Source organism: Oncorhynchus keta, chromosome 19, assembly GCF_023373465.1.
Source record: "Oncorhynchus keta strain PuntledgeMale-10-30-2019 chromosome 19, Oket_V2, whole genome shotgun sequence".
NCBI lineage: Eukaryota > Metazoa > Chordata > Actinopteri > Salmoniformes > Salmonidae > Oncorhynchus > Oncorhynchus keta.
In genome coordinates, this window is record NC_068439.1 from 32,634,926 (window position 1) to 32,660,555 (window position 25,630).

The window sequence follows — 25,630 nt, forward strand, 5'->3', positions numbered from 1 at the left end:
TATTCAGTTCAGATAAACATGCAAAAGTTATCCATTATTTTGATGGTGTGTCTTATCATGCAAGTTCAAGAGCAGGGGGCATTGAGGCTTTTCGGGTGTGTCACTCTCTGACTCCCTTTCCCTCCCCCACTTCAACAGCTGGGAGAAAGGGAACGGCCATCTTGAGGGGTCAGGGCGGGACAGCGGTTTTTGGGAAGACTTGCCATGTTGGTGGGGTCAACTTCAAGAGGCGAATGGGGTGATCCAGTGGCATGGGAAAGTCACCCCGGAGCCTTGGTGAAAGGGAGGCAGGGATGCAGGGGGGGGGCATAAGAGGGGCAGATGGCCCCCATAGGGGGTGGGGGTGTAGGTTTATGGTGATGGGACTTTCTAGGGGGTTGTCGGAAGGTAGGGTAAAAACAAGTGTAAGTGTCGTCACTGCGCCATTGTTGCCGGTCTGCGCTTGGTTCAATAGAAGTTCTCCTAACTTGACCCCACTAACCCGCTCTAGTCTTCTGCCTCCATCTCAGCCATTGTTCCTGCCCTCTTTGGCTCAATGACTCCCCGGCATTCAGCCCTATTATTGTGGCCGGTTTCAGTAAAAGTGTTTTGGTCGCGGAACTAACACAGCCATCAATCAGTTGGCCAGTGTAGAGTGTCAAGGGCAGTTTTTGGGGTAGGAAGAGTTCGTCACCTGGCGAACGTGGCTGTCCATCTCTATTCCGGTCCCCTTCTGTGTTGTTGCGTCTCAGACTTTGCTTGTAAACACAGATACATATGGAATGGGATAGGAATCTTGGTGTATGAATGGATTAGAGACAGGCAAGGCTCCCGCCATGGCATGGTCAATGCCCAAGTAGAAAGTTCTGTGAGGTATAGTTTACAAATTCAGTTTGAAGTTTTTCCTTTAATGGATGGTCCCATAGGGTCAGAGTATCAATCTCCCTTACTGGTCCTCTTAACTGATCTTAAAGTGATTGGATGAACAGGTAAGCTACTATATATAGCCAACATAAAGTTCCTTAGTGAATTCACTCATAGTGGGTGATTAGACACATGCAATAGCATCACCCCCACTGTACTGGTCTACAAAATGAACCAACACTGATGTTCTCAACCTTAACAGCCAATGATCTTCTTCACACCCCTTTCTAGATGTATGTGGTGCCAAGGAGCTGGCGATCCTATTGGAGCCCAGTGACGTCATCGCTGTGCGGGATCGGCCGCTGATGCTGGACTGCCGGGTAGAGGGCGAGGGTTCCATCTCGATCACGTGGCGCAAGAACGGGGTGCCCGTAGTTGTGGGGGAGCGTGTACAGGTGCTGCCCAATGGGACCCTCTTCATCCAGAGCTTCCAGAAACGACTAGACAGAGTCGGAAGTGAGACGGATGTTGGAGAGTACGACTGCGCCGCTCAGAACCGCTTTGGCATGCTGGTCAGCCGCAAGGCCCGGGTTCAGCTGGCATGTGAGTTCACCTGCCTTACATACTGTTTTATGGTTCACTAGTGTTATTTATGTAATGGTGACCTACGTAACAGTCACTTATGTAGAGGGCATATCTAACACTCAATACACATACAGTACAATAAACAGAAAACACTTACATCTATCTATCTATCTATCTATCTATCTATCTATCTATCTATCTATCTATCTATCTATCTATCTATCTATCTATCTATCTATCTATACACAACACAAGACACAATAGTATTGAGTATTAAAGGAAATGGTTAATTTACTCTTTCTGGCATGGTTGCTCTCCACCAGCCAATCACTCACTACTTGTGCTAATTTCACTTAGAAATACAGTAGCTAAATAACTAATTTTAAAGACTGTATCAATGCAAAGATTACCCATCTTAAGTCAGACCCTTTGCTATGAAACTCGAAATTGAGCTCTGGTGCCTGCTGTTTCCATTGATCATCCTTTAGATGTTTCTACGAATTGATTGGAGTCCACCTGTGGTAAATTCAATTGATTGGACATGATTTGGAAAGGCACACATATGTAGATAAAAAGGTCCCACAGTTGACAGTGCATGTCAGAGCAAAAACCAAGCCATGAGGTCGAAGGAATTGCCCGTAGAGCTCCGAGACAGGATTGTGGGGAAGGGTACCAAAAATGTCTGAAGCATTGAAGGGCCCCAAGAGCACAGTGGCCTCCATCGTTCTTAAATAGAAGAATGGTGGCGACTCTTCCAAGACTTGGCCGCCCGGCCAAACTCTGCAACCGGAGGAGAATGGACTTTGTCAGGGAGGTGACCAAGAACCCGATGGTCACTATGACAGAGATCCAGAATTTCTTTGTGGAGTTGGGACAACCTTCCAGAAGGACAACCATCTCTGCAGGACTCTACCAATCAGGCCTTTATGGTAGAGTGGCCAGAAGGAATCCACTCCTCAGTAAAAAGCACATGACAGCCTGCTTGGAGTTTGCCAAAAGGCACCTAAAGGATTCTCAGACCATGAGAAACAAGATTCTCTGGTCTGATGAAACCAAGATTGAAGTCTTTGGCCTGAATGTCAAGCATGTCTATAAGTAAACTGGCACCATCCCTACGGTGAAACATGGTGGTGGGAGCATCATGCTGTGGTGATATTTTCAGTGGCAGGGACTGGGAGACTAGTCGAGGGAAAGATGAATGGAGTACAGAGAGATCCTTGATGAAAACCTGCTCCAGAGCGCACAGGACCTCACTGTAGCCAGCAACCTCCACCTAATAATTATAATTTTTATTTAAATCATTACAATCACAATAAACTTAAACGGGAGGCAACAGTCATATAATATAATGGGTAATTGTTTATATGTTTCTAGCTATCCCAGAAAGACATCACCGAAAACCAAATATTTTCACCGTCTGCTTTGGTTTGGTAACTTTCTGTTTTTCAACGGACTCTGGCTGGATTGAAGACGAAGCAAAGTTTGGAAAATGTCAAAGTATGCGGCGTCTCGCTCGCAACGGAGCCTTCAAACACAAGGGGCCGTTTAATTTTCCCTCCGTTGTGGACGTCCCCATTGAAATGCATGACATTCGTAACGGAGTGCTTATGGGTAATGTGAACAAGGCTTTACAATGAGTAATATGTTCAATGTGTAGCCTGGCTACACAAACACACAATTAGTCAATAATATTCCCCTCTGAATGTGATTTATAAGAGAACCAGCAGTGAATGTTACCAGGTCCTCCCATTCACTCCAGTGTAATGCTATAGTCATTTTACCAGACATTGTTTATATGTCCCTGCTTTAATCAGAAGTCATAAAAACAGCGGAGGCCAAACAACGGCTTTTGTCTTATCTATAGGAGATCACTACATGTAGTCCCCTTTCTGTCATAACAGGAGAGTCTGTTCTGTTCTCCATACTGCGAACACCATTGTCACATACCTGGCAACCCAAAACCCCATCGGAATCTATAGACTGTTATACATGATGCTCCACGCTGAGAACACCTTAATTGCATATCTGGCAACCCGAGACCACCTCAGACTTTTTCATCTCTTGTGTTTCTTTGTGACATTGTGGGTGATGAATGGTACACCCGACTAAGTGTACTGCCACACACAAAACACACACACACACACAAAGCATTGTGTTCAGACAAGAGATAAACACGTGCATTCTGTACAGACACAAACTGTCCTACGCATACTGTTCAACACCCAAATCCCAAAGCCCTCATCTCTCTCGCTCTCTTCCTCTCCTTTTGCTGTCTCTTTCACACACACACACACACACACACACACACACACACACACACACACACACACACACACACACACACACACACACACACACACACACACGCACACACGCACACACACACACACACACACACACACACACACACACACACACACACACACACACACACACACACACACACACACACACACACGTGACCGAATGAACGACTTTCATATGTTGTGCATATGCATATTAATTATATGTACATCTTATAGATATATATTTTTGTATAATATTGTTGGCTCTTGGACCAGGTCTCCTCTTGCACAAGAGAGATTTTCTCTCAATTTGAATATCCCGTGTCAATAAATGTTAAATGGAGATATAACTTTTGTTGTTCTTTCTTCCTCAGCCCTCCCTAAGTTCCACACACACCCAGAGTCCATGTCAGTGGACGATGGCGGTGTGGCTCGCTTCAAGTGCCAAGTTAATAGTGTGCCAGAGGCCAACATCACTTGGGAAAGGGACAGAACCCCACTCACTACTACCGACAACAGGTAACATCATCATAATACACTGAATGTATAAAACATTTACGAACACCTTTCCATGACATAGACTGACCAGGTGAATCCACGGTAAAGCTATGATCCCTTATTAATGTCACCTGTTAAGTCCACTTCAATCAGTGTAGATGAAGGGGAGGAGTCAGGTTAAAGAAGGATTTTTAAGCCTGAAGACAATTGAGACATGAATTGTGTATGTGTGCCATTCAGCGGGTGAATGGGCAAGAAAAAAGATTTAAGTGCCTTTGAGTGGGTTATGGCAGTAGCTGCCAGGTGCACTGGGTTGAGTGTGTCAAGAACTGCAACACTGCTGGGGTTTCCACGCTCAACAGTTTCCCTTGTGTATCAAGAATGGTCCACCACCCAAAGAACATTCCAGCCAACTTGACACAACTGTTGGAAGCTTCGGAGTCAACATGTGCCAGCATCCCTGTGAAACGATTTCAACACATTGTAGTCTAAACCTGACAAATTGAGTCTGTTCTGAGGGCAAAAGGGGCTGTAACTGAAAATTAGGAAGGGGTTTCTTATGTTTTGGACACTCAGTGTATATAGGCCTATACACTCCTACGCACGCACACACACACAGACACACACGGTTCATAATGTTATTATTTTGGGATGATTGCTAATGAACTTGGCGCTTGGTGTCACCCTGCAAGATAAATTGCTACATTAGCGATGTAGCTACCATGCTGCAGACAGAGATTTTGAAAAAGTAGCTAACTTTTAAATTCTCAGCCGAACTATATGTCACATCTACCTGTGCACTCACACCTCTCTAAACCCCTCTCTTTCCCTTGTCCAGGTACACTCTCCTGCCAATGGGTATCCTCCAGGTGACTGGTGTGAGGCGGATTGATGCCGGGGTGTACCGTTGTATGGCCTCCAACATCGCCAACACACGCTTCAGCCATGAGGCTGTGCTCAATGTAACCGGTGAGTGGTACTGACCCCACTCACATGAAGCCATGTCCTGGACTAAAAAGCATGCTCAATGGCAGCTCTCCATTGATAGCACATCTTATTTCAGGACTAGTCTTAATCTGTTCCTGGGAAACCAGCCCTTACAGTATAGATCATATAATTAGAGGGACCTGTCAATAGTGCACTTTCAATGGGTTTGTTCATGTAGCTTTTCAATCTATATTTTAGTTGTTTTGGACACTATAAAGAATATCAAACTGACCACGTTTATGCTAATCACATAAATGTTGACAAAAATCCCTATAGGCTAAAGCCAAAGTCCGAACATGGTCTGGTTCAGCCGAGGAACCTGTTTAACAGTAGTTTTATCTTCTCTCTCTTTGTTTGTGTTCGTGTCCTTTTTCGCTCTCTACAGGTGAGGCTTCCAGGATCTACAAGGAGCCAGTTATCCTCTCTGGGCCCCAGAACCTGACCATCACCGTCCACCAGACAGCCATTTTGGAGTGCATTGCCACAGGGAACCCCCGGCCCATTGTGTCCTGGAGCAGGCTGGGTAACAACTATTCTCATGCAATCAGAATGGCATACATTAGCCTTAATTTATACCACACACTGAGTTAATGATGGTACAGTCGTGGCCAAAAGTTTTGAGAGTGACACAAATATTAATTTCCACAAAGTTTGCTGCCTCAGTGTCTTTAGATATTTTTGTCAGATGTTACTATGGAATACTGAAGTATAATTACAAGCATTTCATAAGTGTCAAAGGCTTTTATTGACAATTACATGAAGTTGATGCAAAGAGTCAATATTTGCAGTGTTGACCCTTCTTTTTCAAGACCTCTTCAATCCGCCCTGGCATGCTGTCAATTAACTTCTGGGCCACATCCTGACTGATGGCAGCCCATTCTTGCATAATCAATGCTTGGAGTTCTTCAGAATTTGTGGGGTTTTGTTTGTCCACCCGCCTCTTGAGGATTGACCACAAGTTCTCAATGGGATTAAGGTCTGGGAGTTTCCTGGCCATGGACCCAAATTATCGATGTTTTGTTCCCCGAGCCACTTAGTTATCACTTTTGCCTTATTGCAAGGTGCTCCATCATGCTGGAAAAGGCATTGTTCGTCACCAAACTGTTCCTGGATGGTTGGGAGAAGTTGCTCTCGGAGGATGTGTTGGTACCATTCTTTATTCATTGCTGTGTTCTTAGGCAAAATTGTGAGAGAGACCACTCCCTTGGCTGAGAAGCAACCCCACACGTGAATGGTCTCAGGATGCCTTACTGTTGGCATGACACAGGACTGGTGGTAGCTTGTCTTCTCCGGACAAGCTTTTTTCCAAATGTCCTAAACAATCGGAAAGGGGATGCATCAGAGAAAATGACTTTACCCCAGTCCTCAGCAGTCCAATCCCTGTACCTTTTGCAGAATATCAGTCTGTTCCTGATGTTTTTCCTGGAGAGAAAACACCAGGCCATCCTCCAAGTCTTTGCCTCACTGTGCATGCAGATGCACTCACACCTGCCTGCTGCCATTCCTGAGAAAGCTCTGTACTGGTGGTGCCCCGATCCCGCAGCTGAATCAACTTTAGGAGACGGTCCTTGCTCTTGCTGGACTTTCTTGGGGGCCCTGAAGCCTTCTTCACAACAATTGCTCTCCTTCTTGATGATTCGATAAATGGTTGATTTAGGTGCAATCTTACTGGCAGCAATATCCTTGCCTGTGAAGCCCTTTTTGTGCAAAGCAATGATGACGGCACGTGTTTCCTTGCAGGTAACCATGGTTGACAGAGAAGAACAATGATGCCAAGCATCACCCTTCTTTTGAAGCATCCAGTCTGTTATTCGAACTCAATCAGCATGACAGAGTGATCTCCAGCCTTGTCCTCGTCAACACTCACACCTGTGTTAACGAGAGAATCACTGACATGATGTCAGCTGGTCCTTTTGTGGCATGGCTGAAATGCAGTGGAAATGTTTTTTTTATTCATTTAATTTGCATGGCAAAGAGGGATTTTGCAATTAATTGCAATTCATCTGATCACTCTTCATAACATTCTGGAGTATATGCGAATTGCCATCATACAAACTGAGGCAGCAGACTTTGTGAAAATTAATATTTGTGTCATTCTCAAAACTTTTGGCCACGACTGTAGCTAAACAATTAGTTGATCTCTGTATTAGCTATTCTGCGTATTATGTACTATGTTGCTCTATAGATGAGTGAGCTGAGAACATCACGAAAACAATGTGCCCCCTTCAATGGGGCAGAAGGCTGTTGTTGTTGTGATTGTGGATGGCCTGATAGCTAGCAACAATAACAATAAACTGCCGTGTAGGGAATCGTAAGTGGCTTGTTTTAGTTAGTTTTATCTTCTTCTTGATACCATACCTTGTTTTGAGGTGTTTTTACTGATGTCACGTCTATGCTAACATGGCAAAAATGTGCTAGCTAGCTAACCAACAACTGTAATGCTGTATTTGAGACAACAAGTGCTCATTGTACAACGTTATGTTTTTAATAAACATTGGAGATGAAATCTAGTTTACATGTTGTCAACAATCTAAGCCAACCCTGTTTTGCCCCATAGTTGTGCACGCGTTGATTTTGTTGCTAAACAACCAACCCTCCTATAAACTTAAGGTTTCAAACTTGATTTTCATTAAACCCTGTGTTTTTTTGTATTATGTTGGCCTATGTCTTATTCCTTTGTGTGTGTGTGCCTTCTCCAGATGGGCGCTCCATCGGGGTGGAGGGCATCCAGGTGTTGGGCACTGGAAACCTGATGATCTCGGACGTGTCGCTGCAGCACTCGGGGGTGTACGTGTGCGCCGCCAACCGCCCCGGGACCAGGATGAGGCGTACTGCACTGGGAAGACTGGTGGTGCAAGGTGAGCTCCCTCCTAACCCTTTCCACACTACTATGCCGAAGCAACCCGAGCCAGGTTGTTGAGCTGGCCTAGTATCACATCCACCAATGTTGCTAGCACTGTGCTGAACATGACAATGTGAAAATAAAATATCAGAGCCAGGAGAGTACAGTTAAGGTCAACACAATAGTATGCAAACTGTAATACTGTACCTGCCTCACCTCACTAAGAGGCAGAGCCTGAGTCAAAGTAAAGTTTAAATGATTAATTAAGCATTTATACAGTAAGTGATATCCTCCAAGAATAGCTTTACAAGTCACAGAGTGAGCCTTAGCCAATGGTTCTATCGTTTCAACCCAGTGCTGCTGATCACATTGATAAAGCTTTATCCTGGGTCAGTAAATGACCATCAACTGACTGTGACACTGACAGATACACGTGATCACAGGAGCAGGATAGGGGATGGGGGGGTCCATGTCCAGAAAGTGTGGTGGTGATGGGGGTGTGTGGGTGTAGGGTTTGAACTTTGGGCTATTGGGACTTGCTGATGCCATCACATGAACCTGTATTGGCCATGACTTCTGCCAGGGAAGGGAAGGAAAATGGGTGAGTTTGGGAGAGAGGAGTCGATACCCAAGCTCCACCCTTTCACCTCACCTTTGGCCCCCTTAGAGCTTTGAAGGGAGGGGTGAGGTGCAGGTGGGGATGGGGGTTGGTCGTTTTTGGTGATACTATTGGCGTGAGAGAGACCCCGAGTTCCCACTTGTAATTAAACATTGACACTGGTCTCCAGCTGGACTTGTGTGTGTGTCCACTGCTACCAATACCTCATCCATCAGGCCCATCCATCACCCAGGAACTGTCCATATGTTCACCCTCCTCATATTTCACCCTCCCCCATTTTAATTGGCTATCCTAAGGGTTGACCAATATACTAAGGACCATCTCTGGGTAATGTGAGTGACCAACAACATAATAAGAAAAAAATTGCCCTACCATAAACAACTATGGATAGGATTACAGTGCATTTGGAAAGTATTCAAACCCCTTGACTTTTTTCACATTTTGTGACATTACAGCCTTATTAGAAAATGGATTAAAATGGATTCTCATTAATCTGCACATAATACCCCATAATGACAAAGTGAAAACATTTTTTTTGTCATTTTTGCAAATGTATTGAAATAGCTTATTTATATAAGTATTCAGACCCTTTACTATGAGACTCGAAATTGAGCTCAGGTGCATCCTGGTTCCATCGATCATCCTTGAGATGTTTCTACAACTTAATTGGAGTCCACCTGTGGTAAATTCAATTGATTGGACATGATTTGGAAAGGCACACACCTGTCTATTTAAGGTCCCCAGTTGACAGTGCATGTCAGAGCAAAAACCAAGCCATGAAGGAATTGTCCATAGAGCTCAGAGACTGACAAAGGTGCTTCAACAAAGTACAGAGTAAAGGGACTGAATACTTACGTAAATGTGATATTTATTTTTTTCATTTTTAATACATTTGCTAAAACGTCAAAAAAACTGTTTTTCTTTTTCATAACGGGATATTGTGTGTAGATTTATCAGAGGAAAAAAACCATTTAATCCATTTTAGAATAAGGCTGTAACGTAACAAAATGTGGAAAAAGTCAAGGGATCTGAATACTTTCCGAATGCACTGTATATCAGAATGTAATCATGCGTTTTCTCCCCTGCCTCTCTAGAAGCAATAATTCCCACTGAATATGTAACTGATACTGTATATGCAATATATTGATGTTGATGTAATATATCTAATAATGCATTTGCACTTTCAAAGTCAATCAGTATATTACAATGTATTTAGCTTTTCCTTAATGATCTAGCCAAATATAGTTGTTTTGGAGGACTTATTACAATACCTAGTGACAATACCTGTGATAGGCTAGCGTCCTGCCCAGGGGGTGTACTTGTACATAAAGCTGCCTCAAGCTACAGAAACAGGAGATAGGCTCCTGCCCTTATGGGAGTTCTGGTTTCGACAAGGCTTGCTTGCTTAGTTACAATAGCTAGTAGTAAGCAAACTGTTACAATCCCTAGCTACCAACACCTTACATAATACCTAACAAAATGTAACCTATAGCTAGCAAAATGTTACCTGATACCAAGCTAGCAGAATATTACCTAGAAAGTAAAAACCTAAAAGAAGGTAGGCCTATATCTTAGTCATGTAACGTAAATATCCATATATCCCTTCACCCCCGTATTCCATTTAAATCACTCTACTTTGCACCCAGCTGTTAAGGCTCTCCCATATCCATGTTGTGTCAGCCTCTTTGACCTGGTCAATCAATAGTTCTCCCTATCAGTCTTTCACAAGTGGATTGGCCCTGGACGAGGTGGTCTTTAATGTATTAATTAATTCATTTATTTATTTCTCTCTATTTGTTAAAGAAAAAAAGAACAAAGAGCTTTTTAGGATGGTGGTCACATGAAATGGGTGAAATTATTGGTTCATGGACATTGTCAATGTCAAATGGAGGCCCAAAGTGATCTAAAATCTTAGTCCCTTTCAAAGTGTGATACTCAAGGTTTATTCAGCTTGAATGTCCTCTCAATATTTTCTATGATACTTGATACTGTGGCTACAATCCACCACCATAGTATGGACTTAAAATGGCCATGCTGCACCCAATAATAATAATACAAACGTATTGGTTAGGCACAAATCATATAGAATAGCAATGACCATGGGACGAATTCATTATTTAATTAATTCACTATTTTTAGCTCATTCATCTATTTTTTGTTCCCTATTTCTACCAATAAGGCAAGTCTGATAATATAGAATAATATGGAATACCCTGAGATATCATGCTGTTATTGTGATGTCAGACTCCACACAAGTTGAAAGTCCTACTTTAAAGTTGGTAACCCTTAGCCATATGCACTGCTTAAAGGTTATTGGAGGGCATAGAGGTCTGCTCTTTCACACACACTGTCCTCATGACAGACAGTCCAATTCCCTCTCCCTTCTGCTCTTGAACCAGTCATGGTCATGGTCATGGACAGGACAGGAGGACAGCCAGGATAGGACAGGACAGATGCAAGGCCAGAGATTTGAACAATGGGAGAGAGGAGAGAAAGAATGAGGGAGAAAAAAGAAGGAGCAGAAGCTGAAGATGGTCATTGTGTGTGGGAGGGGAGGGGAGGGATCACCTCTCATCCCTTACCCCTGTCCTGTCCTGGAGGGCCTGCTATAGGAAAATCGTCAAAGTCAGGGAGGAGAGAGGACGGGACACCGTACCGGACTGGACAGATATGGAAGGAGATAGAGAAGGGGGTGGGGTTTTAGTTGGAGGAGGGTAAGACAGATGCATCCCCAAAGAGGGAGGAAGGTGACCACTCCCCCAGTCCCCACCCCCTGTCGTTCGTTACTGCGGTGTTTGGGTGGGGGGGGGGGGGGCAGTTGTTCTTGTCACAGCTGGTGGTCAGGAGGTGGGGGACAGAGTTCAGGGGGACACACCGAGTGAGGGGGGACACAAAAGGTGCCAGGCCATTGTGTGATGACTGCTTTCTCTGAATGGAGCGCCAGTTATAACCATCCCCTCATCCATAGACTTTTTTTGGGGTAGAACATTTTCATATGAAAAATGTGGAGAAGGTTGGAATCGTTGAAATGCTTTAAAATTCATATCCCACAGCTGTCAGCTTACTGAGGGGGAATTGCTCACGTTAGATATGAGTGTCAGAACCAAACGGCATATTTGTCAGAAAGTAGAACATACATATTTGGAAATAGGGCATTATTTCATGAATGTGTCACTTAAGTGACAGAACACACCACATGGATTAGAATAAAATAAACATCAGAATGTATAAAGTTAGAAACATCACCGTCATACTTTGTAAGCGGACTATAAAACACATGTTAGAAACATACCAAATTGTGTCCATTATGTAAATATGTAAAACATATTCCAAAACTCGATTTACAAAATAAATTGTGTTAGAACTAAATCAGTTACCTTTTGATAAATATACTTCACACAATGTATATGAAGTAACGGAGGCGAGGGCCATATTCAAGTCATACTGTATAAGGATCTCTATACAACTCTGATTCACACTATCTAGGAAACTATAACTAGTAACAACATAACCTACGTGATATAGTAGTGACATGACATAGTAGTGACATGATATAGTCACTCTCAATTTCAAGTTATTGTTCATCATCCATTAGAGCTCTGTGAGAATTCGGTGTAAAATATAATGGAAAAAAACATAGTGTAGACATATTTGAAGGCCATTAACCTAAATGCTACAGTGCTCAGTGCTACAGCTGGCAATGCCTTAGATTTAATGACAAACTCAAACAGGCTGAAGTGAACTTCAGATTAACTTCCAAGAGTTCTCTTGCAATTCAATTTCTTTTAATGTCTCTCTATGTCCTCACACCTCCCTCAACATTCCTCTTACCGATTAAACAAACAAGCAAAAGACAAAAGACACTTTGACGGCCATTGCTCAACAACAACTCCCTCCAAGCCTTTTATAGATCCTGGGGATCTGTATTGGTGTCCGTATGTTTAAAGAAATTGGGGCCCATCAGAGGGAAAGCAGTTTGGGGAATATAAAATCTATGCCTCCATTGATTAATGGTCTTCTATTTTAATGGGTGTCTCTATGACCCTTGACCCCCCCCAGACACACACACCCTCCAGTACTCACAACCTCATCTCTCCATCCCTCCCTCCCTCCCTCCCTCCCTCCATCTCTCTCCCTTTCTTTCTTTCTTTCTTTCTTTCTTTCTTTCTTTCTTTCTTTCTTCATCTCTCTCTCTCCCTTTCTCTTTCTCTATATTTCTCCCTTCTCTCTCACACTCTCTCTCTGTCTTCTCTCATACTCTCCCTCCCTCCCTCCCTCCCTCCCTCCCTCCCTCCCTCCCTCCCTCCCTCCCTCCCTCCCTCCCTCCCTCCCTCCCTCCCTCCCTCCCTCCCTCCCTCTCTACCTCCCATTGGACCCTGTTTCTCTCTCTTCCCAGGCCCAGTCTCTCCGGGTCTCAGCCAGGGAGGGGTGAGGACAGGGGCTCAGGGGGTGTCAGTGTCAATAGATCAATTAGATGCTTAGGGGAAAAGGGGCTGGGGGTCTCTACATATATGCATGTCCCATTGTGTGCTATTGAGCCTGGTGTCAGGCGGGACGACGAACCCTGCATCTGTCCCGGGGACACCAGAGGGCCAGGCAGGGTCAAAATGGGGATAGAGAAGTGGGGACTGGGGTTAGGGTTAGATTAGGCTGTCCTCTGGAAGTCTAGGCTCTCCATATGTTAAGTTCAAGCTCCGGGAAGAGGAGGGGAAATCATTGGGAATGTTTTTATCGATCTGTTGTGGTAGATGTAGGGATGTTTGTATGTATTGATACACATTGAAGTATATGTAATGTGGGTTGTATGCTATAGGCTACTATAACTAAGGACAAAGTGTTTCCTGGTCAGGTCACATGGTCAGGACAAACTCAGGGACCTACTGTGTATTTAGATAGTTAGATTTGAGAGCTATGTTTCTACCAAGTTAGAGGAAACTGTATAAAACTATAGGGTCTAGAGATATGATCAAATCACATTCACTTCTCAAGGTCCTTACTATAAGGACTGCAATTATCATAACCACCTTTATATGATAGTACAGCTGCCCCAAAACATGATCAGTACTGCCCTCTATAGTTCATTGTGAGACTGACAGCACATAGAACTCAATGCTCTCCCCCAAAAGGCCTTGTCATTCTAATCGATGCCGTTCTCCCTCTCTCTACTTTCACCCTAGATCATTCCTCTATTGTCATCCTCCTCTGTTCTTCTGCCTTCTTCCTATCTTTTCTCCAAACAACCTTTTCATCACTCCACATCACTAACCTGCTTACTCTCCTTTCGTCTCCTCTCCTCTCTTCTCCTCTACTATTGGCCTCCTCCCATTTTCCTCATATCCTCCACCTCCCCTCTTGACTTCTTGAAAGTGCTAGTCCTATATTTTACTTTCATGCAAAGTTACATAGTATCACAAGCGAATGCCATTAGTACAAAGATGAATCAATACACTTACATACAAATAAACTCAGCAAAAAAAGAAACGGCCCTGTCTTTCAAAGATAATTTGTAAAAATCCAAACAACTTCACAGATCTTCATTGTAAAGGGTTTAAACACTGTTTCCCATGCTTGTTCAATGAACCATAAACAATTAATGAACATGGACCTGTGGAACGGTCACTAACAGCTTACAGATGGTAGGTAATTAAGGTCACAGTTATGAAAACTTAGGACACTAAAGAGGCCTTTCTACTAAATCTGAAAAACACCAAAAGAAAGAAGCCCAGGGTCCCTGCTCATCTGTGTGAATGTGCCTTAGGCATGCTGCAAGGAAGCATGAGGACTGTAGATGTGGCCAGGGCAATACATTGCAATGTCCGTACTGTGAGACTCCTTAAGGCAGCGCTAAAAGGAGACAGGACGGACAGCTGATCGTCCTTGCAGTGACAGCACCTGCACAGGATTGGTATCTGAACATCACACCTGCGGGACAGGTACAGGATGGCAACTACAGGACAGGTACAGGATGGCAACAACAACTACCCGAGTTACACCAGGAACACACAATCCCTCCATCAGTTCTCAGACTGTCTGCAATAGGATGAGAGAGGCTGGACTGAGGGCTTGTAGGCTTGTTGTAAGGCAGGTTCTCACCAGACATCACCGGCAACAACGTCGCCTATGGGCACAAACCCACCGTTGCGGGACTAGACAGGACTGGCAAAAAAGTGCTCTTCACTGACGAGTCGTGGTTTTGTCTCACCAGGGGTGATGGTTGGATTTATTGTTGAAGGAATGAGCGTTACATTGAGGCTTGTACTCTGGAGCGGGATCGATTTGAAGGTGGAGGGTCCGTCATGGTCTGGGGCGGTGTGTCACAGCATCATGGGACTGAGCTTGTTGTTATTACAGGCAATCTCTATGCTGAACTTTACAGGGAAGACATCCTCCTCCCTTATGTGGTACCCTTCCTGCAGGCTCATCCTGACATGACCCTCCAGCATGACAATGCCACCAGCCAAACGGCTCGTTCTGTGCGTGATTTCCTGCAAGACAGGAATGTCAGTGTTCTGCCATGGCCAGCGAAGAGCCCGGATCTAAATCCCATTGAGCACGTCTGGGACCTATTGAATCAGAAGGTGAGGGCTAGGGACATTCCCCCCAGAAATGTCCGGGAACTTGCAGGTGCCTTGGTGGAAGAGTGGGGTAACATCTCTGGTGGGGTAACACCAGAAAATATGGTGCAGTCCTTGAGGAAGAGATGCACTGCAGTATTTCATTCAGCTGGTGGCCACACCAGATACTGACTGTTCATTTTGATTTAGACCCCCTGCCCCTTTGTTCAGGGACACATTATTCAATTTCTGTTAGTCCCATGTCTGTGGAACTTGTTCAGTTTATGTCTCAGTTGTTGAATCTTGTTAAGTTCATACAAATATTTACACGTTAAGTTTGCTGAAAATAAGCACAGTTGACAGTGAGAGAACATTTTTTTTATTTGCTGAATTTACATCATTCTCTTCCCACCAGCTCCCCCTGAGTTCATGCAGTGGCCGCAGTCTGTCTCAAAACCAGCGGGAGGCAGTGCTGTGTTCACCTGTGTGGCCCAGGGCGTCCCCGAGCCTCACCTCATCTGGCTGAAGAATGGCAAGATCCTGATGCCCGGTGACAATGTCAAGCTCACCAACAACAACAGGTACTGTACACCAGAGGTGTATTCATTCCACCGATTCTGTTGCAAGACATTTCTTAAACGGAAGCAAACTGAATGAAACGGGGAGGGGCCTTCCTGAATTTGTACAATAGAAACTCTTGTTTTGTTGTGTTTGCTTCCATTCTTAAACGGTAAGCAGGTTATATAATGAATACATCCATGGGTTTACATGTATGTTTTTTTTTGTAATTTAGTCTTATCTATAGTGAATTAGGCCTACAGTCAGTGCATTCAGCTTAAGTTTGTAAAACAAACACATACCAAAATCATTGCAAGTAAAACGTTTGTTGACAATAGACGCTAAATCTGTAAAATCAGCGTTTCCCCTAGATTTTTTTCCAAGGGGAATCGTAAAGACCCCCAAATCAACATCCAGATTCTCTGGAACCAAGGTTGTCCACTGAAAGCAGAAACAAAGTACTTTTGTTGGGCAGCAATAGAGATGATTTTGTTATTCCCACATACTAGCAGTTGATTTAGGCTAAAGTCCATGATCAGAAATGGTGAAATATGTGTAATCTCATTTGAAGTAATGTTGATCTTTCCATTATCCTGTGTTTAATGTTTTTGCCTTGACATATCCGAGACATTATTTATGAATTACCAATTTAACTGAATGATGTGTACGCTTTGGGACCATGGTCCCATCCTCTCAATTGATATAAATTAGTTCGTGCTGGTATGATATCATTCTCATCAAGAGAATATTCCACCTGAAGGTGGCACTGTTCGACAGTGGCTGACATCTCTCTCTGTTAAGTAGGCTGAAATTCTGCATTTGCACTGAACACGAGAGGATGGGATTCATTAGCTGCCTGATTATGTTTTGAATCACAAATAATTCTGTTGTATATCTGAATATTTGTTTGAATGCATATTCATACAACCAACCAACCCATCTGTTAGAAATGAACCCTTGTTGTTTACCCAATATACCAATGTTTTAATATGTCGTAACTCAAATAAATTATGAAAAAATCATCTTTAATCTCCATCCTCCAGCACCCTGGCCGTGACGCGCATCACCTCGGAGGACGAGGCCATCTACCAGTGCATCGCTGAGAACATGGCTGGCACCAACCAGGCTAGCGCCCGTCTGGCCGTATCCCTGGCCAAGGATCTGCCCGACTCCCCCCAGGGCCTCACGGCCACCGCCCTCTCCCCCAGCGCCCTGCAGCTCGCTTGGATCCAACCGCCCGTAGAGATCACCGACGGCATCATCGGCTATGTGCTCCACATCCGCAAGATCAGCGGTGAGTGAGAGTCTTTGTGTTTTCTTTTAAATACTGTAGCTTCACTTGACTGAGTATGCCTGCTGAAATGGAACCTAACCCTAATGATACCACTGCTTGTTGTTCCCCCCAGAGCCAGACAGTAGAGAGCTGCAGGAAGCAGTCAGTAAAACCACCTTCCAGCATGACTTCACCAACCTGGAGCCAGCCACCACCTACTCTATCTACCTCAAGGCCTACTCCCCACTGGGTGCCAGCCAGCAGTCCAGCACTGTGGTGGCCACAACACTAGGGGGTGGTAAGTCACCAGGAACATGCTATTACACGCTATGATCAGTTACACTTTATAATTACTTTCAACAATAACCATTTATAAACGGTGTATGATTATACCTATAGTGTACATATACTATTAATAAATGAGTATTTTATTATTTGCAAACATTTGAAAACATGTACTCACATTTATAAGCATTCCTAAACATAGATAATATTATATTATTCATAATCTATTATATTATGGGAGAAAATGTCAAACTGTACTTCCCCCTACCCCAAATACAGTAGCTCCATGTATATTGCACAAAGCGGACAGCAGAGTGTTTAGGATGATGTAGCTAGACTAGTATAAGATTTAGAATATGGCTGGGGTAAGATTGAGATGTTTTTTAAATGGTTCTACGGTCTGATAGTCTGCCTGGTTATTTACAACCTGTGATCGATCAAAGGTGCTTATCGCCTCTTCCCTCTCTTTATGTAATTTCATCAATTTTACATCTCACATCCCACTTTTCTCATCTGTTCTCTCCACGTCCGTGCACTTATTTAATTTCCCATATACTATTCCAATCATCTACTGTCACTGATAAAAACACCTCCCTGTCTTACTATCTCTTTGAGTTCGATCATCATTTCATCCTCACCCCTCTCTTTTTCTCTCTCTCCATATGAATTGAATTACTACACAATCTCTCAGTCATACTGCTTCTCTAACCATCTCTATAGTCTTTCTTTCTTTCCGCTGACCTTTTCAATCATTCATTCATTTCTATTTTTCACATCCAATGTTCTAATCTTCATCTGTCCTCCTGTAGTGCCCTCTCCCCCTACCTTCTTCACCAAGGTGGTGAACTCCACTGCAGTCCAGGTGCTATGGGAGCTCCCCAGCAAGCCTGGCAAGGCAGAGGGCTTCAGGCTCACCTACCGCAGGGTCCCCCATGCCGACTTCCAGGGGCCAGTTCAGTTCCCTTGCCACGTCAATGCCCACACCATCTCCCGCCTTGGTGAGTGAGAGAGTGAGAGTGACAGAGTGAGAGAGTGAGAGAGTGAGAGTGAGAGTGAGAGTAAGAGTGAGAGAGTGAGAGAGAGAGAGTGAGAGTGAGAGAGTGAGAGTGAGAGAGAGTGAGAGAGTGAGAGTGAGAGTGAGAGAGAGAGTGAGAGATTTATTATATTTGATGGTATAAAATAATATATTAAATAATAAAAAAAATATTTTTAAATACTTTGTCATCATTCAAATAAGTTGTACTTACACCTGGTGTAATACAGCAGTTTTAACCATCTGGGGTCCAATCTTTCATCCTATACTCCTGCACTGCCGCCACATGTTTTGTCCTATAACTGAATGTCAGAAAATTCTGAAGAAGATGAAATGTGATATTGATTTTCCAATGAGGTTATCTTCAGGCCAGTGCTGGATTTAAAAGGTTGTAGTGGTGCCGAGAATAACAATTACCCCATATTTGAATGATCATGTGACAGCGAGTTAATTACCATGCGCATGGAAGATAAACTTCACGAAATGTGAAAAGGAGACCTTCGAATGTTCCTTTAGTTTATTTTTCTGACATGTTTTGCTGTATCTGTAAAAAAAAACAACAACTGTTAAATGTGAAGCCACCTAGTGGAAAATTACTGGATGGATTGGTGTCAGCTATCGGCATCATTGCATTCAGAGCATAAGCTTTCTCATACTGTAGCAATGACTAAATCTATATGGAGAGATTAAAAGAGGGAGACATGGGAGGATGTTGGAGATATCAAGATAGAGATGACAGAGTGAGAGGAAAGACAGTTTAAGTGGGTTAGGGAGGGAGGCATTAGGGGAAAGGAATAGTCCAGGGAAGAGTGAAAAATGACATGCTCCCAAAATTCAATCTCTTTCAATCGCCCAATCAATAGCGTGGCTTATATCGCGCAAGCAGTCAATAAAACTCGTTCAATTTCTCCCCATTTAAAAAAAATATGACCTTCGAAATTGTCGAAGGGATTTTATAATGTGGCACTGTCGCCTTATGACTTGTTCTTGCAGAAACCGGCGCGGTGTATGAAGTCAAACTAGTGGCCTATAACGGGAACGGCGAGAGCGACTGCTCCAAGAGGCTGGTGTCACTGGCAGAAGAAGGCAGCAGTGCCAAAACCAGTGGTGAGTTTCCAATAAATATTAGAGTCGAGTCAGTACTGCATAATAAACACTATTTTCAAGACAAGTATTAATTATTTGGTCATCATCTGTCATTTTTGCTTCAAGTTTATTTTGGGGTGAATCTCTTAGTTAGACTTGTGTTTGGCATTGCCACAAGGATACAAAATGTTTTCTCATAATGTTTCTGTCTCTGTATTTGTGCGGGCTAATGAATGTATGGATGTACTCATCATGTGTTTCTTGGTTGCAGGTGGGGAGAACCAGTGTACCTGTAGACAGGAGAGTGAGGGCTCGATGGGTGGTATAGTGGTGGGCATTCATATCGGCATGGCCTGCATCATCTTCTGTGTGCTCTTCCTCATGTTTGGGTACCGTCACAGGTAAGGAGGGGAACCACTAGGTGTTGCTTTGCTTCTAGTACTGTACTTTCATTATAAGATTGGGTTTTTAAGGCCAGGTAAACTTTAGATATATCCTGATCGCCTATGATGTATCTCGTCAGTGTGAGATTGTGAACGTCAACTTTGGTACATTACATGTTAGTTGTATTTGTGAAGCCGTGTGTGTTTTTTTTTTACAGTGGACTTGTATGCATGTAATATTGAAATGTATTAATGTCCCCAGTTTGTTCTGCAGTAAAGGGACTCAGTACAGCTGGTCTGTTCCAAGAGGGGAGGACCGGGGACAGCTGGGACAAAACGGGATCCCCAAAGAGGGGGTCACTCGTCCTGTAGAAGTCACCCTGGAGTTAGTGCCTCAGGTAGGAGGGCCGGTGCGCTGATACATTGGCATACTGACTCATTCACTGCACAGCAAACACTAAGCTAACCTCTCACGCAATGTGGCCATTCGTTTTGTTCGCCCACGGTTCTATTGGCTATTTTCATCCCTGTAACAGACAGGAGGTGGCTAAATAGAGGTCGCAGTCTTATAATTGAATCATCGATGACATCAGAGCTGCAGGATATGAGTTGCCAGGACACATGCATTGACGTCACATTAGTTTGGCCTCCAGTTGTAACTCACTTTCTAAAACAAAGTTGACACCTTCAAGGACATCCAATATCTCAGGATGAATTGATCTATCATGCTCGCACTCCCATCTCTCTGTTGTCACAAGCTCATCCAACTATTCAATCTGAGATCTAGATCTCATCCGTCTGTGATTTCTGACCCCATGATAGATTACAAGCCTCCGGGCTCTAGTCAATCAAGCCTGGATTTGTTACCACTGAACGAAACATTGTTACCACGTCAAGGAAAAAATATTACTTCAAGGTGTTCTAGAGACTAGGGTGTGTTTTTCAAAAGCTTTGGGGCTAACGTGGCACTTCGTTTTTTTATTTGATTGAATTGGATCCCCAGAGCTGTGTTGAACAATATCGATGTTACTAAGTCCAGGAGTAGAAATTGTGAAAAAGATGATTGTGAACAATGCAGAAGCAATTATCATTGGACAAAAGGAGGAATAAATGATAGACTGACACTCTGTCTTTTCTCTTTCTTTCTTTTCCAGAGTCGTGACTCCACCTGTCATGGCGGGGCTCCGGTGCGTCCGGCCCAATGCCAGGTCCTCATCGAGCAGCACTCGTCTGGTCTGCCTGGCATGGGCACAGGCTAGCATTGGCCAATAACCCCCCAAACCCTTACCTACCCTCCATCCCAACAGTTTGCCTCACGATGGATACTCTACCTCGCCTGCCCAACCAAATCCCCATCCACACGCCACCCTAGTATCCTGTGATGCCAGGGGTCCGCCATAGTTCTATCCATCCACCAACAAACCTGCTGCTGCTAACAAACAAAAAAAGGCTCCATGTTTCCACTGTACTCTCTCGCCTTCCCTCCTCTTAAACCAAAGTCTGTTCTGTGCACGTGCACATGTGAATTCAGAACGCTAGCCTTGAGAAATGCCTCCTCCTACAGATGCCGTCCTATTATGTTGGGCTTTCTTATCTTGCCAAGGGGAGCAGATATAACCAAAATGTTCTGTTTCAATGATGTCCCCTTGGTAACAGTACATGCATTCACACTGTGCTAATAAGGCCCCAGCTGATGCCAAATATAATGACTTACTGGGGCCTTTTAGGATCTCTATATACGTTCCGGTCCACTTAGGAAATCTTTGCACTAAGTGTACTAAACTCCACTGAGAATTCCTGCTAACTTCTTGTCAGGGAACATTACATTATCTTTAATTAGCCTCTGCAATACTTAACAGACACAAGTGACGACGCGGCCTTGCTAATAGCCTTATTGAGTTGATTGTCTTTATCACCATACTAGCCTCAATGTCCGGAGGAACCATTTAAGGCAACCACAACCCTCCCCCACATTTACCCAAACCACTCTAACCAAAATCTACCTCCAAAGATAGCTACCTCAGTCTGATGTGATTGAGGCTAACGTTAGCCTGATGGATGCTGCTTGAGCAAGCCTACCTCAGAACCCCATAATAAATCCTATACCCTTGATCCCCCCTTCCCCCTTACTTTTTGTGCCAATGCCAGAGTCCCGTGCCAGCCACCGCCCAGCATCAGGGTGCCCACCTGAATGACTGCCATGGAGAGCCAAACTGTGGCAGTGTCTGAGCGTTAACATCCCGACACCCTGTCCACTTGCCTTAGCCAAACCCACTCCACCCTTTGTCACGAGCACAAGCCTTTGTCCTTGCCAGGGACCTGCTGAGACAGAACTCCGTCCGGTTGAGGGGGAGGTCCAGGGGGTCCAACAGGTTTTGTAATTTTCCGGCAATTTCCTTCAAGATGTAGGCATGCCGTTTTGTTGATCATACCTGCGACAACACCTCCTATGTTGTACGAATGTCCATCTCCAAAGATGTATTTGTGATTGGATGGTACCTTATGGAAAACATGGACCCGAAAGAATGTATCTACGATCCTTTGCCCCGTTATGAAAGGAAATGAGATATTCTCTGGCCTTTTTCATAGAGTCCTCCAAAAAAAAACAAGAGGTGGTCATCCTTAAAAAAAGGGTCAATTCACTTGCTTGTTTTGTCCACACAAACCCGATGGAATTTCGAAAGGTCTCCGACACAAAGCCAAACAGGTGATTGTTCTAGGCCATACTGATTGGTTGGCTCTCCAGATGCCAAATCGGTTGTCATGGGAACTTGTGGGTGCTTTGAGCCGACGGCTGAAAATGTTGTTTCCAGGGAGTTTAATGGAGATACTAACCTGGAACGCATGGACATGGCACTAGTTTCCACTATAGAACACCTCCTCAGCCTATCCCAAAAAGTTTTTATATGAAAACCAAGCTGAATGATGTCCAAAGATGTAAAATTTGTAATGGTTTTCGTTTTTTTCCTTCAAAACCTTCCTTTAAGAGATAAACTACGCCATTGTTTTCAGATTTGTGTTGTTCCTGTATTAAGGGGTAGCCAGTATGAAGAGTGCTTTAACTGAACCTAAGCTAAAAACGTTCCTTTTGATTTAATTGCCATTATAGGATACGTGAATTAGCCTTGTTTAATAGAAGCAAGTCTTTTTGTATGGCTTTCTTGGCTTGCCCCTTTTGACATGGAACTATCACATTTTGTTGAATATAACTTTTAACCTTTAAAGAGAAACCAAATGAAAATGGGATATATTTTCAAGGAGATGTTCTATGTTGATACAAAAATGAGTACTTACTTTCTCTTTCTAATTGTAGAGTTGAAATTGCCAAATAACTAGCTGTCTTATGAAAAATACTATTGTGACCAAATACCTTTGACATATTTTAACATTCATAGTCTTTACCTTTGATGACATTTACTCATGACCAAAGCACAGGATCATCCGTGTATGTATGACAGTATGTATGTATATGTGTGTACTCTGTGACAGTTTGTGAACCTTGAGGGCAAAATATGCCAACAGGAATCATCTAAAACAGCTTTAAATTGTTAACAGAAGATAACGGGATAAACCAAAGAACATAACTATTTTAGGTCCAAGTATCAGACAAGTGCTTGTTACTCGCATTTGGTTGTATTAAACATGTAACTGAACTGTTATTAAAGTCTTTAACAGGGTATATTGGTACAAAATAAAAACGGATGTATAGGCCCACAGTGGCTCCCATATTCCAAGGAAAAGGACCAAGAGAGGTGGTTTCCTAATAAAGCTCTACAGTCCTCAAGGTTCATGTCAATGAGTGTTAAAGGTTTAGCAAAAACACTGCAGTATAAAAGTCTGACAAAGACTTTTACTCCAGGTCTCGTTTCTTATTTTAGAATTGAAAGGGGTGAAACAAATGTGATATCAAAAGAAAGAAAAAAAAGTGTTGTGATCTGGGAGATGTTTTAAACTACTTTTCTTTTTAGTTTGAAGCCATTTTAGCGGCAGAACTAGATTTCTCATTAATACAAATCTTTGCTGGTTCTTCTTTTAAAAATGTATTTATCCTCCTCAACATGTTGTTCTTACTGCTGTAGACAGGAAAAGTTACCAAAACTGAGACTTTATGTGAATTTAAATTTTTATTTGATTTTTTATCTTAACCCCTTTCCCATTTTTTGGTTTGTAGAAATGTAAGGATGATGTAAAACAATTTGTTAGAAATTAAGAGAAAAACACGGACACTAGTTGGGTTTTGGGCAAAAGAAGGTGGGATTTTGGTGAGAAAACATAATACTTTAAAGATAACGTGTACCCTAACAGAGCATTTAAACAAATTCAAGTTTTTCTTGGCAAAGCCTTACAACGTGATACTCATCTGCCCACAAGGCCCATCAGATAGAAACAAATCAAAACAAATGTAGAGAACTAGAAACTGATTGCTAGGACCAATGAGAAAAAACAATGCTTTAAAGTTGATTTCTTTTGCTTTCTGAAACCATACCTCTGGTGAGTATATAACATGAAACTGTAATACGACACTGTTTAGAGACGATGATGTGTCCTTGTCTCAGGGCCAAGAAAGAAAGTAAGGGACTAGCATAATGTGTTTGAAAGCTGTAGCCATAGACGGAGACCGAGCTGTCTCATTTTCTGCATGTCTTTGTATTGATCATTTCACAGGCCGTGTGGTACAAAAAGCAAACGTCATTACAGATGTATTTATTGAATTAGTTCAAGACACAGAATTACATAAATCAACTCAAGAATGTCGTGCTTCTGTCACCATATTCACACAGAAGTTAAATTAATTGAGCTGTCTGGCTCATTATCTGTTAACCTTGTAAAAATACAACAAGTCGGCCATCTTGGTGACACAATGTTTTCTTGAGACTATTTAGTACATAACACTCAAGAAAAAAAAAACATACACAAGTCTTCACACACTATTGTACTCACTCAGGCACTCTTACACTTCCTGCTTTACCCTCATTGGTATTCTGGTCATCCACGGTGGATGAAAGAAATACAAAGTGTCCAGGAGCTCAATTGCCCGATACATTTTAAGAGGCATCAGAGTGTGTCAACTCTTGCTCATTCATTCTAAGGCTGCTATGTGCTCGCACACATAGTTGAAATATGAAAGCTCCAATTTTCCTCTTCCCCCTGGTAGGTTACAACTGAATAGAAGTCTTGCTACCCATGGCTGCTTATACGATTTCTATTTTCTCAGGGTTAAACTCATACATTTCTGTACAAACCTCTGGAATTATCACATGGGATAATACAGTTTAGTCTCTACATATGGTGATGTATTTGTTTAAAAGTCTTTTAATATGTCTGTACCTCTACTCTTTTCTTCCATGCTCAGATTCCAATGCCTAGACCAAATAAACCTATTTGTGTCCAGTCATTTTCTTTGTCTTTTTCACGTGGATGCAATTTTATTTTAATTATATCATTTTTTTTTTATCATAACATCAGTCATGCTGACATTAACATTAACTTGCCCCCTCCTCCCATATTATAGGCTAGTACAGGGAAGGGCAACTTTGATGGAGATGTCCGACTGATGCGGAAGGCCGACACAGGCAGATGTGGTGGATTGAGACACAACCCTTGCAAAAAAAACATGATATCTCTAGCTTAAACTCACAGATTTTGATGTGGATTTTTGTATTATGTTACTTAGACTGACACACTGGTGTATCAATAGTGAGACTGACTAACAAACTCAATGGGGGCCCCCCCAGCCGTTAATTCGACCATGATAACAAGTTTAGATAGCTGGTCGCTAAACTAACTTAGCAATAAAAA

General features: G+C 43.1%; 1 protein-coding gene across 1 annotated transcript; it reads left to right on the forward strand.

The window, feature by feature from the left end:
• The first annotated feature begins 359 nt into the window (after positions 1-359).
• On the forward strand, positions 360-25,226 carry LOC118397672 (immunoglobulin superfamily DCC subclass member 3-like). Its single transcript, XM_035792576.1, has 14 exons — positions 360-387; positions 1,135-1,446; positions 4,088-4,232; positions 5,050-5,180; positions 5,584-5,721; positions 7,898-8,056; positions 15,629-15,794; positions 16,815-17,065; positions 17,178-17,342; positions 18,139-18,327; positions 19,356-19,469; positions 19,720-19,849; positions 20,094-20,229; positions 20,986-25,226. The coding sequence occupies exons 1-14, from the start codon at positions 360-362 to the stop codon at positions 21,088-21,090; spliced, it is 2,169 nt and encodes a 722-aa protein (XP_035648469.1). The 3' UTR covers positions 21,091-25,226.
• Positions 25,227-25,630: the final 404 nt, after the last annotated feature.

Bases quoted from the DNA above. Each gene is read 5' to 3' on its own strand.
- LOC118397672 (XM_035792576.1), top strand. From the start codon at position 360: ATGGGACTTTCTAGGGGGTTGTCGGAAG. The intron at 5,722-7,897 runs GTAACAACTATT...TGCCTTCTCCAG, and splicing joins TGTGTCCTGGAGCAGGCTGG to ATGGGCGCTCCATCGGGGTG. The intron at 15,795-16,814 runs GTACTGTACACC...TCCATCCTCCAG, and splicing joins AAGCTCACCAACAACAACAG to CACCCTGGCCGTGACGCGCA.